This window comes from Macaca thibetana, chromosome 11, assembly GCF_024542745.1.
Source record: "Macaca thibetana thibetana isolate TM-01 chromosome 11, ASM2454274v1, whole genome shotgun sequence".
NCBI lineage: Eukaryota > Metazoa > Chordata > Mammalia > Primates > Cercopithecidae > Macaca > Macaca thibetana.
The window spans coordinates 129,412,547-129,436,915 of record NC_065588.1 but is presented as its reverse complement, the minus strand read 5'-3'; the positions used below and the strand labels follow the sequence as shown (position 1 = coordinate 129,436,915).

The following is a 24,369-nucleotide window of genomic DNA, read 5'->3' as shown; positions in this document are numbered from 1 at the left end:
TTTATAATAAACCAAAAGATTTATTTATAACATTTTCTGAATTCACTTAAAAAACAAAAAGCAATCCCCCTTCCCTCAAAATAGAACCCTTTCTCACAGATTCCATCCAGTATGATTTTTCAGATATCTAAGATGATTTTGCTACACTCGTTACAATGGTAGTTTTCCCACAGTGTAGTTCTCTGATATAGGTTTGAAATATTGCAGAAAGTTACTCTACATTCTTTTATACAGTTGCTTTTTCTCTTACGAGAGTATTAAAATTTAAGTATTGCATTGTAAATGAAGGCATTCCCGAATCACTGTGTTTGTATCACTTTACTTAAACATGAATATCCTGATCTCCAAAGTACATCTTTGTAAAGCTCATCCCTTGCCCATGCATTCTGTCCTGGTTGACGGTTGCAGAATGAGGGCTAATAATCTCTGGCTTTCTCCAATCTATTGGATATGTATTCTTTATTGGTAGGAATTTACACATGTAGAGTAAGGGAATCCTACCAAATGAAGTCTTCTCAATATTTCCAGATGGAAGAAGAATCTTCTCAACAATATCAATTTCACCTTGTTATTGGGAAAAAAAAAAAAAAAAAAAAGGAGTGGTTATTAATGGCTTTTCCACATATTTCTGGGTTTTTTTCCTCCAGGATGTTGAATAAATTGTGGGCCATATTACTTCACATTCGTCACTCTCACATAAGGCTTCTTTCCAAGAGTTCTTCGAAGCAAAAGTAAGGCATTATATTTCTATAAAAAAAATTTCATACATTCGTAGTTTTTCTTTGCAGTGTAAATTCACTGGTGTTCAGTAAGGAATGAGTGGTAATTAAATGAATTTTCATATTCATAGGGGTTGTCAAGAGTGTGTGTTCTCTGATGTTTAGCGAGATTTGAGCTCCAGCTGAAGGATTTGTTGCATACCTTACATACATAGGGTTTCTCTCCAGTATGAGTTCTCTGATGTAGAATGAGGGAAAAGCTCCGGCTGAAGGCTTTATCACATTCGGCACATGCATAGGGTTTCTCTCCAGTATGAATCTTCGTATGTTGAATAAGGGATGCATGCCAAGTGAAAACTTTGCCACATTCATCACATTCATAGAGCTTTTCTCCAGCATGAATTCTCTGATGTTTAGTAAGGAATGAATGACAACGGAAAGCTTTCCTACATTCATTACATTCATATGGGGTTTTGGTTGTATGGATGCTTTGATGTCGAGTAAGGTGTGAGAAACGGCGAAATGCCTTCCCACATTCAATGCATTCATAAGGTTTCTCTCCAGTATGTGTAATCTGGTGGCGAATGAGTTCTGAGCCACTGCTAAATGCTTTCCCACATTTCCTACATATATATTGTTTCTTTCCTATGTGAATTCTCTGATGTCGAGTGAGGTTGGAGGCACGACTAAAGGCCTTTCCACACTCAGTACATTCATAAGGTTTCTCCCCAGTGTGCGTTCTCTGGTGTTCAATAAGAAATGAAAGGTAACTGAATGTTTTATTACAATCCTTACACTCATGGGGTTTCTTTCCAGTATGTATCATTTGATGTTTCACAAGGTTTGAAATCTGGCTAAAGGTTTTGCCACATTCCTTACATGCATATGGTTTCTCTCCAGTATGAGTCCTCTGGTGTAACACCAGGGAAAAGCGTCGACCAAAAGTTTTTCCACACTCATGGCATCCATAGGGCCTCTCCACAGTACTGATATTCATATGTTGAGCCAGGGCTTCTTGATGAGAGACTGTTACTTTCCTAATACATCCCTTATTTTCTTGCAGCATCTCTGTATGATCCTTGCATTTCCAGCCTCCTTTAAAATTGGAATACACAGGGCCTTGACTTAGAATTCTTTCCATGATCAAATACTGGGATGAGTCATCATAAATGACATTTTTTGGTGAAAAGTCTTTGATGTCACCACTTGACTCTGAAACTGAAAGATACCAAAAAGAAGTGAATGTTCATTTTTCCTGTATTGAATAAAATAAGGCCATTTCTCCCTTCTTTAGCAACAGAATGAAGTTTTTAAAAATCATATCAGTAACAGCTTTCACAGCTGTGACTGAAATCTTGAGTAGTATCCCCAGAACTTAAGAAAAGATCAAATAGAGATAGAGATATAGGTAAATAAGGAGAAAGAGTAAATATAAGTAATTGAAAGAGCGGGGAAAATAGAGCTATCAGAAAGATAAGTATTTGTGAAGAACAGGTTGCTAGTCTTCTTCACTACCATTTAAATGGTCTGACTGCCAGAATTATCTAAAAATGGCAGTTTCATAATGCTGCTACTAAACACTGCAAGTGTTCATCAGATTGCACAAAGACATTAGATTCTGTTCATTTAGTGCCTTTGGAACCTTTTACAATAACTTACTCTAAATGAAAAAAAAAAGCAGTTTCTCTGAAAACTAGTCTATGATCCTCACTCCAACTCTACCCTCTGAACTATTATGAAGCTCATATTTGATACAATTATGTCTTTTCTGGGACCTATTTGAGGGTGGAAGGTGGGAGGAGGGTAAGGATTAAAAACCTATCGGGCATTATGCTGATTACCTGGGTGACAAAATTATCTGTACGCCAAACCCCCATGACACACAATTTACTCATGTAACATGAGTAACCTTTAACCTAAAATGAAAGTTGGAAAGAAAAATACGGTGTCTTAATATCAAATGTGTTTGGCAAACATAAGCCCTAATTTTCTCCATGCTAAATTTTAACAGTGGACTTCATCATTTTTAAATGGGAACAGATTTTTGAAATAATATGAAATGTCTCCTTAAAAATACATTCATACTCTTGGCCAGGCGCAGTGGTTCACACCTGTAATCTCAGTACTTTGGGAGGCCAAGGCAGGCGGATCATGAGGTCAGGAGATTGAGATCAGCCTGGCTAACACGGAGAAACCCTGTCTCTACTAAGAATACCGGGCACGGTGACTCACGCCTGCAATCCCAGTACTTTGGGAGGCCGAGACAGGCGGATCACGAGGTCAGGAGATCAAGACCATCCTGGCTAACACAGTGAAACCCTGTCTCTATGAAAAATACAAAAAAATTAGCTGGGAGTAGTGGCAGGCGCCTATAGTCCCAACTACTCAGGAGGCTGAGGCAGGAGAATGGCGTGAACCCAGGAGGCGGAGCTTGCAGTGAGCCAAGATCGCGCCACTGCACTCCAGCCTGGGCGACTGAGTGAGACTCTGTCTCAAAAAAAAAAGAAATACAAAAAATTAGCCGGGCATGGTGGCATGCACCTGTAGTCCCAGGTACTCAGGAGGCTGAGGCAGGTGAATCGCTTGAGCCTTGGAGGTAGAGGTTGCGGTGACCAAGACTGTGCCACTGCACTCCAGCCTGAGTGACAGAGCGAGACTCCGTCTCAAAAAAAAAATTCATATCTTTAGGAAACCTACACTTAAGTGTATAGCGGTAAAAAGCCATAATATATAAAACTTATTCTCAAATGTTTCAGAAAAAAAAAACATACGTCAAATGATAAGGCAAATGGGTATAAGCAAAGATGAATGTGGGCATTCTTTGTACTAACAACTTTTACATAAGTTTAAAATTCCCAGTAATATCTAAAAATATATTTTTCATTTCAGTCAAATGTACATTGACACTTTGGAAAAAATGTTATCTGTTATCACTCTCACTGCAAGCTTTTAAGGAAAAGTAGAATGTACATTTCTTTGATGAAGTATTTAATACATATCTCAACAATGGATCAAGATCTGTACCTATACAATAGGTACACAAGATACATGAAAGATTAAGATAGGGGAGGCAGTGAGACAGCTATTAAAATAATTATGTCAATACAGATAAAACTTTAAATTCCTTTCTTGCCTCTTCTTTAAACCAACTCTGTATCTACTGAGTACCTAAATAAGAGCCCTGTAGATGTAAAGTGAGGAACTGAGGATAGAAATAGGGAAAGAGAACACAGAAGAAAATGTTGATATAAGACACAAGAACAAGTTCATTATACTTAGGGTAAACATTGTATCAAAGACCAGAGATCAGATATAAAAATCCACTGCAGTAGATAAAGGCTTCATCTAGCAGTGCTTCAAGGAAATTTGTTGGGAACTGAAATACACCAAGTGAACCTGGACATTTAAAAAAAAAAATAGAAAAAGCTGTTGGGGCCGGGTGTGGCTCATGCCTGTAATCTGAACACTTTGGGAGGCTGAGGCTGGAGGATCACTTGTGTCCTGGAGTTTGAGACCAGCCTGAACAACATAGTGACAAAGTGAGACCTGTGTCTTTACCAAAAAAAAAAAAAAAAAAAAAATTTAAACATAGTAGTGTGCATCTGTACTTCTAGCTACTTGGCAGAGTAACGTGGAAGGACTGCTTGAACCCAGGAATTCAGGCAACAGAATGTCACCCTGTCTTTAAAAAAAAGGGGGGGGTTGTTGGACAGGTACGATGTTATCATTAGATATGAAGAATAAGCTCAAGTGTTCTCTTGCATGGTAGGGTGATTATAGTTAATAAGTATCTTTCAAAATAGAAGAGAGAAGTTTTTAATGCTCTTGTCACATAGAAATGATACACATTTGAGATAATGGATTTGCTAATTAACTTTATATGATCATTATACAATGTATACATGTATTGAAACATCACATTGTACTTCATAAACATGTACAGTGATTGTGTCAATTAAAAAGAAAAAAGAAAAAATGGGGTTAATTCCACAGATTATTTGCCATATGATTTCTCACAACAATGAGAGTAAAAAAACACAAGAAAACAATGTTGAAGATATAAAAGTAGAATGCTAATTACATGTCCCTTCACCCACTTCCCTTCCTCAATCACCTCACCTCTTCCCATCTCCTACTATACCTCCATACTCTTTAATAGATGCCAAATGGATTTGAGGAAATTCAGTGCTTATTAAAAGCCTATAGATACAAGGTTTCTTTTTATCATTTTTTTTAAGAAACGGAGTCTCAGCCGGGCGCAGTGGCTCACGCCTGTAATCCCAGCACTTTGGGAGGCCGAGGTGGGCAGATCACTGGCTAACATGGTGAAACATGTTTAGTAGAGACGGTGAAAACCGTCTCTACTAAAAAATATAGAAAGTTAGCTGGGCGTGGTGGTGGGCGCCTGTAGTCCCAGCTACTCAGGAGGCTGAGGCAGGAGAATGGCGTGAACCCGGGAGGCGGAGCTTGCAGTGAGCCAAGATCGTGCCACTGCCCTCCAGCCTGGGGGACAGAGGGAGACTCCGTCTCGAAAAAAAAAAAAAAAAAAAAAAAAGAAACAGAGTCTCGCTCTGTCACCCATACTGGAGTCCAGTGACACAATCTTGGCTCACTGCAGCTGCTGCCTCCCAGGTTCAAGGAATTCTCCTGCCTCAGCCTCCCGAGTAGCTGGGACTACAGGCTCACACTGCTATGCCTGGCTAATGGTTTGATTGATTCATTGATTTTTGTATCTTAGTAGAGACAGGGTTTCACCGTGTTGCCTAGGCTGGTCTTGAACTGCTAAGCTCAGGCAATCTGCCCGCCTCAGCCTCCCAATGGGCTAGGATTACAGGCATGAGCCACCAAGGTTTCATTCTTGATGTAATAAAGGATTCATTTGATAAACCAGCAAGTAATATACTCAAAGGAAATTTTTTAGATGTATTCACTCTTTTCTTGGGAAAACGGCCCAATATCTTCTGTCGCCAACGTTATTTAAGATCAATACAGGAAGAAGGAAATTATGGAAAATGATGGCAGGGAGACTTGCAGTTTCCAGTCTGACTTACAAGGATCTTAGAAGTCACTACTCTGTCCTAACAACAAGTGAAAAGTTGAACAAACTAAACTCTTGTAAGATCCCTCAGAGAAGTGCAGTAACAGGGCAAACAACTGCCCCCAAAATGAGACAGGAAGATACGGTGAGTGACAACTCGCCAGAAGAGAAACCCACAAGCAGAAACCTCTGCAGGAACCAGTGCTGGGACAGGAGAACTTGTAATTGGTGAATAGCTGGAAGCTCAGTGGGACAAGTCTGCGGCTCAAAACTCTAGTCTTGGGTGTCCCTGGGGTTCTGTGAGTGTCACCTTCAGGAGCTCTATCCTGTTTTCAGAGTGAGTATTGGAGAAAACTTCCCCTGTGTTTTTGGAAGGGCTAAGATAAAAATAGCCATTTTTAAAAATAGACCAGAGTATTCCATTCTTAACAAGGCCTGCCCTCAGGAGAAAATATTTTACCAGAGCCTAACCTACCCTTGGGAAAGGAAATACCAAACTCTAGCCAGCTCTAGCCTTCCACTAAGGGAAAGGGAAATATCCTACTCCGGCCCCTTCTAGCCATCCTGTCCCACATAAGGTGGAAAAAAAAAAAGAACTAATTAAGTTCTTAGTCCAGAAGCACAGGCTTACCATAATTTTAAGATTACAAAATGCTTCTCTTCCCCCAACACCTTACCACTACATTACGAAAGGCAGTTTCTTTTACTCAGTACATCATGTCCACCCTTCAACATAAAATTATGAGGTATATTAAATGGCAAAAAAAAAAAAAGTTTGAACAGACTGAATAAGCATCAGAATCTGAGACAGATATGGTAGGGATGTTGGAATTATCAGTCCAGGAATTTAAGAAACTATGATTAATACGCTAACAGTTTTATTGAGAAAAAGTACACAAGATGCAAGACAAGATGGATAATGTAAGAAATGAAAATTTTAAGAAAGAATCAAAAAGAAATACTAGAAATAAAAATTCCTGTAATGAAAATAAAGAATGCTTTCAATAGGCTCATGAGTATTGTGTGTGGATATCTCAATATAAACATCCAAAACTGAAAAAGAGAGAAAATATTGAGGGAAAAAAAATTATCCAAGAACTGTGAGACATCTACAAACGGTGTAACATATGCATAATAGAAACACTAAAAGAGAAGGAAGAATAGAAGCAGTATTTGAGGAAATGATGATGGAGAATTTCCCCAAATGTCATAAACCAAACCACAGATCCAGGAAACACAGAGGACACCAAGCAAGATAAGTGCCCCCTCACCCCCCACAAAAAAAAACCACCTGCAATTAGGCATATCATATTCCAATTTCAGAAAATCAAATATAAAGAAGAAAGAAGTAAAAGGAAAAAAAAAAACCTTACCTATAAAGGAACAAGGCTGGGAATTACAGTAGTCCTCTCATCTGTAGTTTTTCATCATTTCAGTTACCTTTGTTCAATATTTAAAAGTGTTAAATAGAAAATTCCAGAAATCATTCATGTTTAAACTACACCATTCTGAGTAGTGTGATGTCTCGCACCATCCTGCTCCATCCCACCCCGGATGTGAATCATCCCTTTGCCTGGCATATCTACGCTGCGGATGCTACCCGCCTGTTAGTCACTTAGTTGCTGTCAGATCCCCTGATGCAGTATCATAGTGCTTGTGTTCAACTGACCCTTATTTTACTTAATCATGGCCCCAAAGCATGAGAGTAGCGACGCTGGCAATTCAGACATGCCAAACAGAAGCTACAAAGTGCTTAATGTGAAAATGTGAAATTTCTTCTCCACTTAATAAGGAAAAACCCTCTCATATGCTGATGTTGCTAAGATTACAGCAGAATGAGTCTTCTATTCATATGAGGAAGAAAAAAAGCAATTCAGCTAGTTTTGCTGTTGCACCTCAAACTGCAAAAGTTACAACCACAGTGCAGAAGTACTTAGTTAAGGTGTAAAAGGACCAGGGAAGGTGGCTCATCCCTGTCATCCCAGAACTTTGGGAGGCCAAGACAAGGGGATTGCCTAAGTGCTTGAGGCCAGAAGTTTGCAACCAGCTGGGCAAGATTTGAGTACCCATCTCTAAAACAATTTTTTTTTAATTAGCCAAGTGTGGTGGCATGCACCTGTGGTCCCAGCTACTAAGGAGGTTGAGGTGAAAGGATCACTTGAGCCCAGGAGCTTAAGGTTGCAGTGAGCTATGATAACACCACTGCACTCCAGCCTGGGTGACAAAGTGAGACCCTGTCAAAAAAGGGAAAAAAAAGGAAAACGGAAAAGGCATTACATTTTTGGGTGGAAGACATGAACAGAAACATGTTCTAACCAATGGCAATGAGGTTCAATACTACCTGCAGTTTCAGGCATACATCGGAGGTTTTTGAAAATATCCCCTGAAGATAGGGGAGGACTACCGTACATCAGATCTTCTCAGAAACCATGAAAAATAACAGAGTGGAGTAAAATATTTAAAGTGCTGAGAGGGAAAAAAAAAAAAACTCTCCAGCCCACAATTCTGTAGCCTGTAAGATTGTCCTTCAAAAGTGGAGAAATTACTCTCTTACAAAAAATAAAAGTTTTTTAAAGGAATCTGTTGCCAGTAGACCTGCCCTGAAAGAAATGTTGAAAGAAGTTCAGAGAGATGGAAAATGATACACGTCAGAAACTCAGACCTACATAAAGAAAGGAATACCATTTAAGAAGAAATAAGTAAAAGTAAAATAAATATTTTATTTTTTTAAAAGACAGGGTCTTGAGTGTCTTGCTGTATTGCCCAGGCTAGAGAACAGTGTTGGGATTATATCTCACCACAGCCTCAAATTCCTGGGCTCAAGCACCTCCCACCTAAGCCTCCCAAAGTACTGAGATTACAAGTGTGAGCCACTGCACCCAGCCTTATTTTTCTTATTTTTAATTAACCTCACAGACAATAGTTTGTTCAAAATAATAACAATGTATTGGCCGGGCACAGTGGCTCACGCCTGTAATCTTAGCACTTTGGGAGGCCAAGGTGGGTGGATCGCCTGACCTCAGGAGTTTGAGACCAGCCTGGAAAACATGGTGAAACCCCATCTGTACTAAAATACAAACAATTGGCCAGGCATGGTGGCTCATACCTGTAATCCCAGCACTTTGGGAGGCCCAGGCGGGCAGATCACCTGAGGTCAGGAGTTTGAGACCAGCCTGGCCAACATAATGAAACCCCACCTCTACTAAAAATATAAAAATTAGGCCGTGTGCAACGGCTCACACCTGTAATCCCAGCACTTTGGGAGGCCGAGGCAGGCGGATCACGAGGTCAGGAGATCGAGACCACGGTGAAACCCTGTCTCTATAAAAAATACAAAAAATTAGCCAGGCATGGTGGCAGGTGCCTGTGGTCCCAGCTACTCGGAAGGCTGAGGCAGGAGAATGACGTGAACCCGGGAGGCAGAGCTTGCAGTGAGCCAAGATCGCGCTACTGCACTCCAGCCTGGGCGACAGCGAGATTCCATCTCTCAAAAAAAAAAAAAAAAGCCAGGCGTGGTGGCGTGCACCTGTAATCCCAGTTACCCAGGAAGCTGAGGCAGGAGAATCTCTGGAACCCAGGAGGCAGAGGCTGCAGTGAGCCATTGCACTCCAGCCTGGGTGACAGAGCAAGACTCCCACCTCAAAAAATAAATAAAATATAAGGCCAAGTGCAGTGGCTCACACCTGTAATCCCAGCCCTTTGGAAGGCCGAGGCGGGCGGATGATGAGGTCTAGGAGTTCGAGACCAACCTGGCCAATATGGTGACACCCTGTCTCTACTACAAACACAAAAATTACCTGAGCGTGGTGGCTCGCACCTGTAGTCCCAGCTACTCGGGAGGCCGAGGCAGAAGAATCGCTTGAACCCAGGAGGCGGAGGTTGAAGTGAGCTGAGATGGTGCCACTGCGCTCCAGCCTGGGTGACAGAGCGAGACTCTGTCTCAGAACTATATAAATAAAATAAAATAAAATACAAAAAATTAGCTGGATGTGGTGGCACACACCTGTAGTCCCAGCTACTCTGGAGGTTGAGGCAGAAGAATGGCATGAACCCAGAAGGCAGAGGTTGCAGTGAGCTGAGAAGGTGCCACTGCATTCCAGCCTGGGTGACAGTGCGAGACTCTGTCTCAAAAATATATAAATAAAATAAAATAAAATACAAAAAATTAGCCGGGCGTGGTGGCACACACCTGTAGTCCCAGCTACTCGGGAGGCTGAGGCAGAAGAATCGCTTGAACCCAGAAGGCGGAGGTTGCAGTGAGCCGAGATGGTGCCACTGCACTCCAGCCTGGGTGACAGAGCGAGACTTTGTCTCAAAAATAAATAAATAAATAAAATAAAATAAAATAAAATACAAAAAATTAGCTGGGCGTGGTGGCACACACCTGTAGTCCCAGCTACTCAGGAGGCGGAGATAGGAGAATCACTTGGACCTGGGAGGCAGAGGTTGCAGTGAGCCAAGATCGTGCCACTGCACTCCAGCCTGGGCAACACAGCAAGACTCTGTCTCCAAAATAATAATAATAATAACGTATTTTATGATTATAGCTTACATATAAGTGAAATGAATGATAACAGTGATACTAAGGACTGGAGGAAATAATAAGAAATATTTTATTATAAGGTACCTGCACTACATATGAAGTGGCATAGTATTATTTGAAAGTAGGGTTGGATTATTTATAAATGTAGGCTGGGTGTGGTGGCTCATGCCTGTAATCCCAGCACTTTGAGAGGCCAAGGCAGGTGGATTACTTAAGGTCAGGAGTTTGAGACCAGCCTGGCCAACATGGCAAAACCCTATCTCTACTAAAAATGCAAACCATTAGCCAGGCATGGTAGCATGCGCGCCTGTAATCCCAGCTACTCTGGAGGCTGAGGCAGGAGGATCCTTTGAACTCAGGAGGTGGAGGTTGCAGTGAGGAGAGATCATGCCACTTCACTCCAGCCTGGGCGACAGAACAAGACTCCATCTCAAAAAAAAAAATGTATATTGCAAACTTTAGGACAACCACAAGAAAAAGAAGTATAATCAATATGCTAAGAGAAGAAGAGAAAATAAAATCATGTAAAATGCTTAATAAAAAAACACAAAAGAGGGCCGGGCACGGAGGCTCGTACCTGTAATCCCAGCACTTTGGAAGGCCGAGGTGGGCAGATCACCTGAGGTCAGGAGTTCGAGACCAGCCTAGCCAACATGGTGAAACCCCGTCTCTACTAAAAATACAAAAATTAGCCAAGTGTGGTGTTGGGCACCTGTAGTCTCAGCTACACGGGAAGCTGAAGCAGAAGAATCACTTGAACCCAAGAGGTGGAGGTTGCAGTGAGCCAAGATTGTGCCACTGCACTCCAGTCTGGGCTACAGAGTGAGACTCCACCTCAAAAAAAAAAAAAAAACACACACACACACACACACGAGGTTAGATGTGGTGCCTCATGCCTATAATTTACCCAGCACATTGGGAGACTGAGGCAAAAGGATCTCTTGAGCCCAGGAATTTGAGACAGCAGTGTGCTATAACTGTATCATTGCAATCTATCCTGAGAAACGGGGGGAGACCCTGTCTCTAAAAAAAATAAATACTTTTTTTTTTTTTTTTGAGACAGAGTCTTGCTCTGTCGCCCAGGCTGGAGTGCAGTGGCGCAATCTCAGCTCACTGCAACCTCCACCTCCCGGGTTCACGCTATTCTCCTGCCTCAGCCTCCCAAGTAGATGGGACTATAGGCATCTGCCACCACGCCTGGCTAATTTTTTATACTTTTAGTATAGATGGGGTTTCACCATGTTAGCCAGGATGGTCTCGCTCTCCTGACCTCATGATCCGCCCATCTCGCCCTCCCATAGTGCCAGGATGACAGGCATGAGCCACCGCACCCAGCCACAAAATAAATAAATTTTAAAAATAAATAAAGGTCAACAGTCTAAATACACTAACTTAAGACACTGTCAGAGTGCAGCACAAAACAAGACCCAACTATATGTTGTGTACAAGAAACCTAGTTTAAATATGAAGATGCATATAGATTTAGAATAAGTGAGTAGAGAAAGGTATACTATACTAACACTTACCAAAAGAAAGCAGGAGTAGCTAAATTAATTTCAGACACAGTAGACTTCAGAGCAAGGAAATTTCAGACACAGCAGACTTCAGAGCAAGGAAAATATCACCTTCAGAGCAAGGTTAAAGGAGAGCATTGCATAATGATAAAGGGGTCAATACTCCAAGAAAGAATCATAAAAATCCTTAGTGTGCATGTGCCTAACAACAGAGCATCAAAATACATTAGGCAAAGCCTGATAAAACAGTAAGGAGAAGCAGATGAAAGCGCTATTATAGTTGGGGACTTCAACACCCCTCTTTCAGAACTGGACAGATCCAGCAGGCAGAAAATCAGCAAGAACATAGCTGAACTTAACGCCATCAATCAACTGATATCAGTAGACTACTTCATGCAACAACAGATTACACATTCGTCTCCAATTCACAAGACATTCACCAAGATTCTTAGTCATAACACACATCTTAACAAATTTCAAAGAATAGAAATCATATAATGTGTGCTGTCAGACCACAATGGAATGAAACCAGAAATCAATAACAGAAAGATTAAAAGGAAAATCTCAAAACACATGGACATTGAACACTACACTTCTAAGTAACATGAACAAGAAATCTAAAAAGAAATTTTAAAATATTTTGAACTAAATGAAAACGAAAATATAGTGTACTTCAGTGGGATAATCTGGGATGCAGTGAAAGCAGTGCTTAAAGAAAAATTTACAGCATTGAATTAATGTATTAGAAAAAATGTAAATCAATCATCTACATTCTATGTTAGGAAATTTTTAAAAGAGCAAATTAAATTCAAAGGAAGAAGAAAAGAAAAATCAAAGGTCCCAGGTGCAGTGGCTCACACCTGTAATCCCAGCACTTTGGGAGGCCAAGGTGGGAAGATCATTTGAGGACAGGAGTTCAAGACCAGACTGGATAACATAGCAAGACTCTGTCTTTACAAATAAAAAATAAAATATTTAGTCAGGAGTGTTGGCATGTGTCTGTACTCATAGCTATTTGGAATCTAAGGGAGGAGGAAGGCTTGAGCCCAGGAAATTTAGGTTACAGTGAGCTATGATTGTGGTACTGCTTTCCAGCTTAGGTGACAGAGCAAGATCCTGACTCAAAAAAAATAGGCTGGGCACAGTGGCTCACGTCTATAATCCCAACACTTTGGGAGGCTGAGGTGGGTGGATTACGGGAGGTCAGGAGTTCAAGACCAGCCTGGCCAACATGGTGAAACCCCATCTCTACTAAAAATACAAAATTAGCTGGGCGTGGTGGCGTGCAACTGGAATCCCAGCTACTCGGGAGGCTGAGGCAGGAGAATCACTTGAACCCGGGAGGCAGAGGTTGCAGTGAGTGAGATCGTGCCACTGAACTCCAGCCTGGGCAAAAAGAAACTCTGTCTCAAAAAAAAAGAAAAGCACAAATATTGATGAAATTAAAAATAGGGTATTAATAGAGAAAAGCAACCACATCAAGCTAGTTCTCTGAAAAGATAATTAAAATCAAGCCTCTAGCCAGGCTAATTAAGAAAAAAAGATGTCACACATTATTAATATCAGCAATGAAAGGGGGCCTCAGTACAAATTTCATGGATATAAAAAGGATAATAAAGGAATACCATGAATAACTCTATGCCCACAAATTTGATAACAAAGATAAAATGGACCAATTCCTTGAAAGACATACATTGCCAAAGCTCACACAATAAGGAGAAAACTATCTGAATAGCAAAGAAATCAAACGAGGCTGCGTGCGGTGGCTCACACTTACAACCCCAGCAATTTGGGAGGCCAAGGTGGGCAGAATTGCTTGAACCTAGGAATTCAAGACTAGCCTGGGCAACATGGTGAAACGCTGTTTCTGCAAAAAATGCACATGGTGGAGTGTGCCTGTAGTCCCAGCTACTTGGGAGGCTGAGGTGGGAGGATCACCTGGGCCCAGGGAAGTTGAGGCTGCAGTGAGCCATGATTGCACCACTGCACTACAGCCTGGACAACAGTGTGTGAGACCCTGTCTCAAAAAAAAAAAAAAAAAATTCAAATGAATAATTAATAACTTTCAAAAACAAAAGCATCAAGGTTCACTGGTAAGTTCTACCAAACATTTAAGGAAGAAATTATACCAAACCCCAGATGATAGAAGCAGAGGGAATAATCCTCACTCATTCTATAAGGCCAGCACTGCCCTAATATCAAAACCAAAGGAATTATAAGAAAATAAAAATGACAGACCAGTATCTCTCATGAACACAAATGTAAAAACTCTCAACAAAATATTAGTCAATTTAATCCAACAATGTATAAAGGGAATTATACTCCATGACCAAGTGGAATTTATCCCAGGTATACAGGGCTGGTTCAACATTTGAAAATCAATTAATGTAAATTGTAATCCATTAAATCAACAAGCTAAAGAAGTAAAATCACATAATATCAACAGAAGCAATAAAAGCATCAGCAAAATCCAACAACCAACCGTGATAAAAAAATAAAATCACATGATAATATCAATCATTCATTGCTGGTGGGAACACAAAATGGTACAATCACTTTGGAAGATATTTTGGCAGTTTCTTACAAAACTAAATATATTCTTACCATAGGACCCAGCAGTCACACTCCTTGGTATTTACCCAAATGAAATGAAAACTTATGCCCATACAAAAACCTGCACACAGATGTGCTTTATTCAAAATTGTCAAAACTTCGGAAGCAACCACGATGTCCTTAAGTAGGTGAACAGATAAGTCAACTGCAGTACATGCAGACAGTGGAATATTATTCAGTGCTAAAAAGAAATGAGCTATCAAGCCATGAAAAGACATGCAAGTAACCAAAATGCATATTACTATGCATTATTATGTGAAATAAGCCATTTTGAAAAGGTTAATTCCAACTCTTCGACATTCTGGAAAAGGCAAAACTATGGAGACAGTAACAAAAATCAGTGGATACCAAGGGTTAGGAATGGATGATTAGGCAGAACACAGAGAATTTTTAGTGCAGTGAAACTATTCTATATACTACAATGGTATCTGCAGGAAAAAAATCTAGAAAGATTTAGAGCCTTCCTTCCTTCCTCCCTTCCTCCTTCCCTTCTTTCTTCCTTCCTTTTTCTTTTTTTCTTTTAGACAGAGTCTTGCTGTTGCCCAGGCTGGAGTGCAATGGCATGATCTCGACTTACTGCAACCTCTGCCTCCCAGGTTCCAGCGATTCTTCCGCCTCAGCCTCCCGAGTAGCTAGGATTACAAGCGCACACCACCACACCCTGCTCATTTTTGTATTTTAGTAGACACGGGTTTCACCATGTTAGCCAAGCTGGTCTTGAACTCCTAACCTCAGGTGATCTGCCCACCTTGGCCTCCCAAAGTGCTGGGATTACAGGCGTGAGCCACTGCACCCAACCATATTTTTATTTCTATAATAAAGATAAAGAGATATAAATATACAAATTCACTAACATTCCTATAGAGAAGCAATCTAGAAAAGAAACTGAGGAAAGTTGCTTAAGAGTAAACAACAGAATGCAACGATTTTACAAAGAAAATTCAAAATTTTAAGAAGCTGTGCAGGTAACTCCTAAATGTCTACTTTAGTTCAGCATCAGCATCATCTGGTCATTTGTTGGAAATGCAAATTCTGGCTGGTCGGAATGCAGTGGAGTTTACAAGTCATTGATCACAACTAGTTACAGATTTGTTTCTCCTCCACTCCCACTGCTTTTTTTTTTTTTTGGACTAGCCAAAAAAAGAAAGAAATGCAAATTATTTGGTTCCACCCCAAACCTACCAATTTAGAATTTCCAGGGTGGGGCTTAGGCATATGCATTTGAAACCTCTTGAATATGATACTCAATTGCCTACTGGATTTATATATTCATATCCCACAGAAACCCAAAACTCAACAAGTCTCAATATAATCTTCTCCTCCCCTACCAACTTGCTGATCCTTTTTTTACTAAGGAAACAATCATACCACCAGAAAGACTAATGTCAACCACAACTTCTCAGTCTTCTTCATGTCTGCCATCTAGCCAATTGCCAGGTCCTTTTGAGTCTACTTCTTCACTTTATTTCCAATCTGTCTACCTCCCTCAGCTCCCTGGATACCTACATAGTTCAGGTAATGATTAGATCTACACTAGGTTGCAGCAACAACTCTTAAATGGTAGCCCTGTTTACTTAAAATAATTCAGAGAAAAAAAGGGGCAGGGGTAAGACAAATACAATAAAATGTTAATCATTAAATCTATAACTAAGGCTGTATAGATTTGAGCAAAGAGAAAAATGAAAGAGAATTGAGAACCTAGAAACATACAAACACAAAAATTGACATTTAATTTCAAAACAGTGAGGAAAAGGGTTGATGTATCAATAAATGGTACTGTGATAACTGGATCTCCATACAGAAGATAGCAAAGTTAACTACTAACTCACATGACAAAATAAAGTGAACAATGGATCTAAATGTGAATCGCAAAACAAGTAGGCTTTTTAAAAAGAAAATATAGGAAGATGTCTTCATCACAATCCCTTCGTAGGGAAATATTTCTTAAACAGGCTAAAAAAATACTAAACATAAAGGAAAAGATTGATACATCTGACTACACTAAAATTAAGAATTTCTGTTCATCAAAATAAGCTATGAAGGTAAAACAAAATAAGCCACATGTGAAAGATTTTGAAGTACATATAATTAGCAAAGGATTTCTATCTAAAATATATAACTTCAGGCCGGGCGCGGTGGCTCAAGCCTGTAATCCCAGCACTTTGGGAGGCCGAGACGGGCGGATCACGAGGTCAGGATATCGAGACCATCCTGGCTAACACGGTGAAACCCCGTCTCTACTAAAAATACAAAAAAACTAGCCGGGCGTGGTGGCGGGCGCCTGTAGTCCCAGCTACTCCGGAGGCTGAGGCAGGAGAATGGCGTGAACCCGGGAGGCGGAGCTTGCAGTGAGCTGAGATCCGGCCACTGCACTCCAGCCTGGGCCACAGAGCAAGACTCCGTCTCAAAAAAAAAAAAAAAAAAAAAAAAAAATATATATATATATATATATAAACTTCTACAAATCAATAAAAGAATCCAGTAGATAAATGAGCAAAAATCTTCAAGATGTACTTCGCAGATGGGGATACCTACATGTTCAATAAACATGTGAAAAGGTGCTCAACTTCATTAACAGCCTGATAAATGCAAGTTTAAACCACGAGCTACCACTGCACACCCTTCTGATAGGTGAAAATTATGATGCCCAGAGGCATTCACTTATTGTGTTTGTGGGAGTATAAGTCAGTCAAGGGTCTTTGGAAAACATTTTGGCATTATCTAATGACTTAAAGAGGTGCATTATCCTCCAACCTGGCCATTCCAGTCCTATATATAAACCACAGAGAAACGTGCCAATATGTATCAGGATACAAGCACAGTAACAACATTGCTTGCAGTATCTCTAAATATGCAAAAAAGAAGCCCTCAATAGTAGAAAGAATAAATTGTAGTATACTTACTTGTACAACGAAAAAAAAATTTTTTTAACTTTTAAAAAAATAGGGTCTTGCTCTGTTGCCCAGGCTAGAGTGCAGTGGCACAATCACAGTTCACTGCAGCCTGAAACTCCTAGGCTCAAGTGGTTCTCTTGCCTCAGCCTCTCAGGTAGCTAGAACTATGGGCACATGCCACCATGCCTAGCTAGCTTTTAAAAATTTTTTGTAGAGACAGGGTCTCTCTAGGTTGCCCAGGCTTGTCTTAAACTCCTGGCCTCAAGTGATTCTCCCAACTCAGTCTCCCAAAGTATTGGAATTATAGGCATGAGTCACCATGCACAGCCAAAAACATTTTTAAAATAATTTGGAGAAGCAAATCAATAAATACATTATAAATCTTTCTATATAAAGTTCACAAACACACAAATCTAAACTATAATGAACACAAATGCAAACAGCTGATTAAACTATAAAGAAAACCAAGGAAGCTACTTTACCATAAGAGCAAAGAGATGATTGGTTTTATTGGAGGATGAGGATGAGCACACGGAAGGCTTGCAAGAAACCTAGCAGTGTTGTGCTTATTGACCTTGGTCACATGGGTGTTTGCCTTATAGTAATTTATTAAGTATACATGTATGTTCATGCATTACTTCTGTCTGTGTGTGATATTTCACAATGAAAAGAATTTTCAAAATAAGATACTGGAAGGAACACATAAAAACTTCAAGAACTGTGTTAAAGTAGTAGAATCAGGCTGGGCGCAGTGGCTCACGCCTTTAATCCCAGCACTTTGGGAAGCCTAGGTGGGCGGATCACAAGGTCAGGAGTTTGAGACCAGCCTGGCCAACATGGTGAAACCCCATCTCTACTAAAAATACAAAAATTAGCCAGGCGTGGTGGCGGGCGCCTGCAATCCCAGTTACTCGGGAGGCTAAGGCAGGAGAATCGCTTGAACCCGGACAGCGGAGGTTGCAGTGAGCTGAGATTGTGTCATCACACTCTAGCCTGGGGTACAAGAGCGAGACTTTGTCTCAAAAGAAAAAAAAAAAAAGTAGTAGAATTAGAGGCAACTTCCATGTTTTCCTTTTTCCTCACTTCCTTCGTACATACTTTTATCGGTTTTGTTATTTTTTAATTCAAAAAGGATATTTTTCCTCATTTGCTCCCACTAAACGAAGTTTCCCTGCACCTGTTCCACCTCATGGCTTCAGCCCACATTAGTACCTCCTTTGCAAATCCTTCTGGACATTCTCCTAACGAACTCTGCAGCATTTCATATTAACAACCACTACTCTCAGGCCGGGCGCAGTGGCTCAAGCCTGTAATCCCAGCACTTTGGGAGGCCGAGACGGGCGGATCACGAGGTCAGGAGATCGAGACCATCCTGGCTAACACAGTGAAACCCCATCTCTACTAAAAAATACAAAAAACTAGCCGGGCGAGGTGGCGGGCGCCTGTAGTCCCAGCTACTTGGGAGACTGAGGCAGGAGAATGGCGTGAACCCGGGAGGCGGAGCTTGCAGTGAGCTGAGATCCGGCCACTGCACTCCAGCCTGGGCGACAGAGCGAGACTCCGTCTCAAAAAAAAAAAAAAAAAAAACCAACCACTACTCTCCTTAAAGCTACAGCTCAGTTTTCATGGAACCTGTTTCATCAGTCCTAAGCTGCTGCCTCATAAAATGTATGCATTCCTCCTTTTTTCTCTAAAAATCAGTGTACCTCCATTAAACATCTGCTGTAGGCCAGGCGCGGTGGCTCAAGCCTATAATCCCAGCACTTTGGGAGGCCGAGACGGGTGGATCACGAGGTCAGGCGATCGAGACCATCCTGGCTAACACGGTGAAACCCCGTCTCTACTAAAAAATACAAAAAACTAGCCGGGCGAGGTGGCGGGCGCCTGTAGTCCCAGCTACTCGGGAGGCTGAGGCAGGAGAATGGCGTGAACCCGGGAGGCAGAGCTTGCAGTGAGCTGAGATCCGGCCACTGCGCTCCAGCCTGGGTGGCAGAGCGAGACTCCGTCTCAAAAAAAAAAAAAAAAAAAAAATGCTGTAGAATCAACTATAGAACTTACAGAACTTACAAAATTCAGAACTTACAGAATTCATCACCTTTTCTCCAAAAATGACCCTTTTCTGTCTGTTTCTCTACTAAAATCTGTATCCAAATTATCCAAGCCTAAAACGCCAACTGGAAATTCCTTTTTTCACTGCTGAACTGCTAATTTGAGGATATCTAATGCAAGTTATTTAGACACATCACTAGGCCATGAATTCCTTGATAGTTATTACACTTTTATACACCCTCTAGTCTCTGTAGCATTTAATAGAGAGTCTTAAGATTGACAAGATTAAAATTTCTGTAAATATTAAGAGTGTATGTGAAGGAATAAATATCAGTTAATTAAAGAGTAATGAGCTAATCCTTTCCAGGTGATTAAATAGAACAGCAATATATGTACTTTTTAATTTTTCTTTCTTTCTCAGGTTGGATTTAGGCAATAGAAATATATGTCCATTTGAAGAAAGAAAGGGAGGAAAAAACAAAAAGAAATGAAATTCACAGACCAGACAGAACGAACAATGACAACAAAAAAGATACCTGTGAGAAAGTAGAGGAAGTATAAAGTGAGAACTGGTTGAGTATGTTAGCTGTTACGTAATATAGAAAAAACAAAGAGAACTGGGTATGAAGTAGTCCTTTATGGAGTTGTAAGTGAAACTTCAGTCTTTATATCTCTGGTATTTTTTTTTTTTGAGACACAGTCTCGCTCTGTCGCCCAGGCTGGAGTCAGTGGCGCAATCTCGGCTCACCACAAGCTCTGTCTCCCGGGTTCACACCATTCTCCTGCCTCAGCCTCCCAAGTAGCTGGGACTACAGGCGCCGCCACCGCACCCAGCTAATTTTTTGTATTTTTAGTAGAGACGGGGTTTCACCGTGTTAGCCAGGATGGTCTCGATCTCCTGACCTTGTGATCCACCTGCCCTGGCCTCCCAAAGTGCTGGGATTACAGGTGTGAGCCACCACGCCCGGCCTATCTCTGGTATCTTTAAGGGAAAATTTTCCAATCAACATATTAAAAAGTATTCCTTTCTCATTGACTAATTGAGTGGTTTTAAAAAATTTTCCCATCAGCTTCCAACTCACTCACCTGAAAACAGGTCTCTGTTCACATTCCTTTTCCCCAGCCAGGGTTCTTTCCCTTGCTCCAATAAGGAAACCACATCTGGCTTAGAAATGGAAAGACCTGCTTGCAGAAAATGAAATAAATTCAAAATCAGTTGTTGAATCCTAACAAGGGCCACAAAAGAAATGTCAGATGGAAGTTTTTTAAATGTCTAAAAATAAGGTACACTTACGTCCCCATCTTACTAATTTTAAGAAACCCCATACCTATCTTGGGAATATTCAGCCAGATAATTATAACAGCCACCCTAAAGGTCAAATTTTGACTTGAGGGAGATGAAGAGGAATAATTACCCAGTGAGACCAGATGGCCATAGTTCTCCAACATTACACATCGGTACAGATCTCTCTGAGCAGGCTGAAGCCATTTCCACTCCTCCTGGGAGAAGTCTATGGCCACATCTCTGAATGTCACTGACCCCTGAAATGACACACAGATATCTGCATGACCAGTACCCATGCTCCCAAACTCCCTGCAAGTATAAAATGAGTCTCACTGTGGAGGTTAGGTAATGTGTCTAAGTAGCAACAATGGGAGTTTTCAGAATTCTGAGTAATTATATAATGAAGAGCCTAGCTTTTGTGTTTTGTTGCATAACTGGAGAAAAGGAGAAAAAACATAAATTATCTGTCCTGAGACAATTTACAGTTTTGTTCAAAATAAAGGATTATACATATGAACAATATGGATTTTTGGCATTGGTTGTAAAAATTCTTAAGATTTTACAGTATTCCTTTATGTTAATAAACAATGTATATTTTCCTTAATATCAGCCTATTTTATTTTATTTATTTATTTATTTATTTTTTTTTTTTGAGACGGAGTCTCGGTCTGTCGCCCAGGCTGGGGTGCAGTGGCCGGATCTCCGCTCACTGCAAGCTCCGCCTCCCGGGTTCACGCCATTCTCCTGCCTCAGCCTCCCGAGTAGCTGGGACTACAGGCGCCCACAACCGCGCCCGGCTAATTTTTTGTATTTTTAGTAGAGACGGGGTTTCACCGTGTTAGCCAGGATGGTCTCGATCTCCTGACCTTGTGATCCGCCTGCCTCGGCCTCCCAAAGTGCTGGGATTACAGGCGTGAGCCACCGCGCCCGGCCAATATCAGCCTATTTTAATATAATTCAGCCAGAATTTCTTCAGGGTAATAATTGGCTATAGCAGATAATAGCAGCACCCTTCAAATGGGGCATATAGTCTCAAGTTTGTTCCAGTCACCCCTAATCCTAAATAAATGCCTGTGAAACCTGGTGGTAATTTTGTCAAATGTCACGGAACGAGGAGGACAGGCAGTAAAGAATCTTGATTCTGCAAGAAGAGAATGTGACACCTCCCAGGATAGGACCTAAAGCACTTCCCTCGGAGTTAGGGAGAAAAATATAGAAGCCCTTGCTTTGCAGCCTGGTTTTGCACCACTTGAGTGATCCACATAGATCTATAAGGCATGAATGGGAATTTAAAAGGTCTCAAACTAGTAGCAGCCCCAGATGGATGGCAGTTATATTTTACAGTTTTGAAGTGATTAAAGACTGTTGACTAATAAAGCAGCTGTTTCCTACACAGCAAGATCTGCAGCAGAGGTGAAAATTGGATTCCCTAGAAAAACTCAGAAAGCCTCTGAATTTGGAGAGAAGTATGACAAAAAGTAGGACAAAGAAGTGGAACTGAAAATGAGGGACTCATTTTGAATAGTTGACCCTGTTATCCCCACTGCTGTGAAGCACAATTACCAGCCAAACTCTTAGCCCCAATCAAAATAAAAATGTGTTCCTTATGTCATGTCAGAAAAATGAGCTCTATGGGTTCAGAGATTTTGTTTTGGTCACTTCTGCATCCTCCAGACATAGAATGAGCTGAGCGTTAGAAGCACTTGGAAGGACTGTTAGATTGCTGGGCCAAATTCCCAGTTTCTGATTCAGAAGGTCTGGGGTAGGACTCAAGAATATTCATTTCTAACAAGTTCTCAGATGATGCTGATACTGCTGGTCCAAGGATCACACTGTGGGAACCACTGAAAGTAGAGGTTCAGTAAGAACATATTCAATAAATGAATGAAGGGGCGCTGCAGTAACGCAAAGCACTCCTCGTTCTAATACTGTGGGAAGAAGAGGCAATGTAACAGCTGGCACCCTACCCTCCCACCCTAAAACATACCAGCCAGGTCAGAAATCCCGCCCACATCTGGAGAGCTTCCTGTCACTCTCTTCATGTATACTTAAGTATAAGCACCTGAAAAGGAGGAACAGGGGACAGGGTCCTGGGGTTCCGCCAGGCAGGTGGTTGTAAGAGAAAGCCACGTCCCAAGTCCTGAAAAATACGGCTGCACTTCACAAAGAAAAGAGGAGACAGGCTCAATGGGTTGGCTCACTTGAGGCCAAGAGTTTGAGGTTACAGGATGCTATGATCGCCCCACTGCACTCCAGCCTGGGCGACAGGAGGAGACCCTGTCTCTGTCTTTCAAAGAAAAAAAAAAAAAAAAATATATATATATATATATATCATCAGCTTACCTGAGACATAGCTCACAGAAGGGACCGAGGAGATCAGAAAGTGTAAAATGGCAGACCTGGCAGAGAGAGGAGCCCTGAGCGAACGGGCCAGCTAGGCCGCGCCCAAGTCACTAGATCCCGCACTGGGGATTCCCGTGGTCCCCGCTCCGCGCCTCCCACGTAGAGAGCGGGGCCCCGAGAGAGGGCGCTTGGACCACCGGCGCCGGCTTTCTCCTCCTGCCACGGCGCTCCTCCCCAGAACCCGGCCACCTAACAGTGGCCACAGGACGGCGCGTTTCCGTTGTGCATCCGGCCAGGTGGGTGTCGCGTTCCGGGGCTCCGGACCGAGTCACCGCCCGGGGCCATCCGGCGCAGACCGGGGTACTCCTTTCCTTGCCTACACAGGCCAGACGCTCGGAGCCGCCCCCGAGGGCCCCACCGCGGGCGTCGCAGGAATGCGTCTTCAGGAGCCTCGCGGACGTCACCCCACCAGGCCGCCTGCCTCAAAAACTACAATTCCCAGAAACCAATGCGGCCCTGCGCGCAAGGGCATACGGTTTTCGTTCCTACTGGATCTCCCAGAGCGCCGCGCTCCCGCGCGAGGAAACAAAGAACGAGGGCCTGGGACAACTACAATTCCCAGAAGGCCCCGCGGCCCCGCGCTCTAGAGCATAGGGCTATCCTCCCACCCCAGAGCCTAGGAACAAAGAACTCGGGACCTAGGCAACCACACTTCCCAGAAACAACCGCGGCCCCCCGCGGGAGACTACACAGGGCTTTCGGTTCTTATAACTCCCCGCGTGCCTCTCGGCCACACGCACAACCAGCCGAGAAACGAAGAACGCGGGACTCAGGCAACCACACTTCCCAGAAACAACCGCGACCCCGCTGGAGAAAGCAAATGACTTTCCCCGCCCCACTACAACTCCCAGGGTGCCTTGAGGCCACGCGCACATCACCGAAAGACAAAGAACACGAGCTTCAGGCAACTACACTTCCCAGAACCTCCTGCGACCCTGCGCAAAAGGGCGGAGGACTGTCTTCCCCTACTACGACTCCCAGAGTGCATCGCGGCCACGCCCAAAGCCGGAAGACTAGGTAGGGCTTTAGCGACTAGATTCCCCCAAACTCCTGCGGCCCACGAGAGAGGGTATAGGGTTTTCCTCCCGTACTACGACTCCCACAGTGCCTCGCTGGCGTGCACACACCGCCCAGAGACAAGGAACTGGAGACTCAGGCGAACTACACTTCCCAGAACCCACCGCGACCCAACAAGAGCCCGAGACCGCAACTATTAAATAACTAGGATACTTAAAGACTGTGGAGTCAGTACTTCAGTCCAAGACCTTTTGTTACTGGAAAGGGGTCTGGATCTCAGACTCTAAGAGAGGG

General features: G+C 42.2%; 1 protein-coding gene across 2 annotated transcripts; it reads right to left on the bottom strand.

The window, feature by feature from the left end:
* ZNF140 (zinc finger protein 140) lies at positions 1-23,498 on the bottom strand. Of its 2 annotated transcripts, XM_050747784.1 has the most exons (4): positions 22,999-23,498; positions 20,786-20,912; positions 20,457-20,552; positions 1-1,937 (listed from the first exon to the last, which is right to left on the bottom strand). In XM_050747784.1, exons 1-4 carry the CDS (start codon positions 23,005-23,007, stop codon positions 796-798), a joined length of 1,374 nt encoding a protein of 457 aa, XP_050603741.1. In that variant the 5' UTR covers positions 23,008-23,498; the 3' UTR covers positions 1-795. The 2 variants fall into 2 exon arrangements, with proteins under 2 accessions (XP_050603741.1, XP_050603740.1); XM_050747783.1 differs by lacking the exon at positions 22,999-23,498 and having other exon boundaries at positions 20,786-21,268.
* Positions 23,499-24,369: the final 871 nt, after the last annotated feature.

Coding starts and splice junctions, on each gene's coding strand:
- ZNF140 (XM_050747783.1), bottom strand. CDS start 20,951: ATGGGTACTGGTCATGCAGATATCTGTGTGTCATTTCAGGGGTCAGTG. Junction 20,553..20,785: donor TGGCCATCTGGTCTCACTGG/GTAATTATTCCT, acceptor TTCTGCAAGCAG/GTCTTTCCATTTCTAAGCCA. Junction 1,938..20,456: donor GAACAGAGACCTGTTTTCAG/GTGAGTGAGTTG, acceptor GGTATCTTTCAG/TTTCAGAGTCAAGTGGTGAC.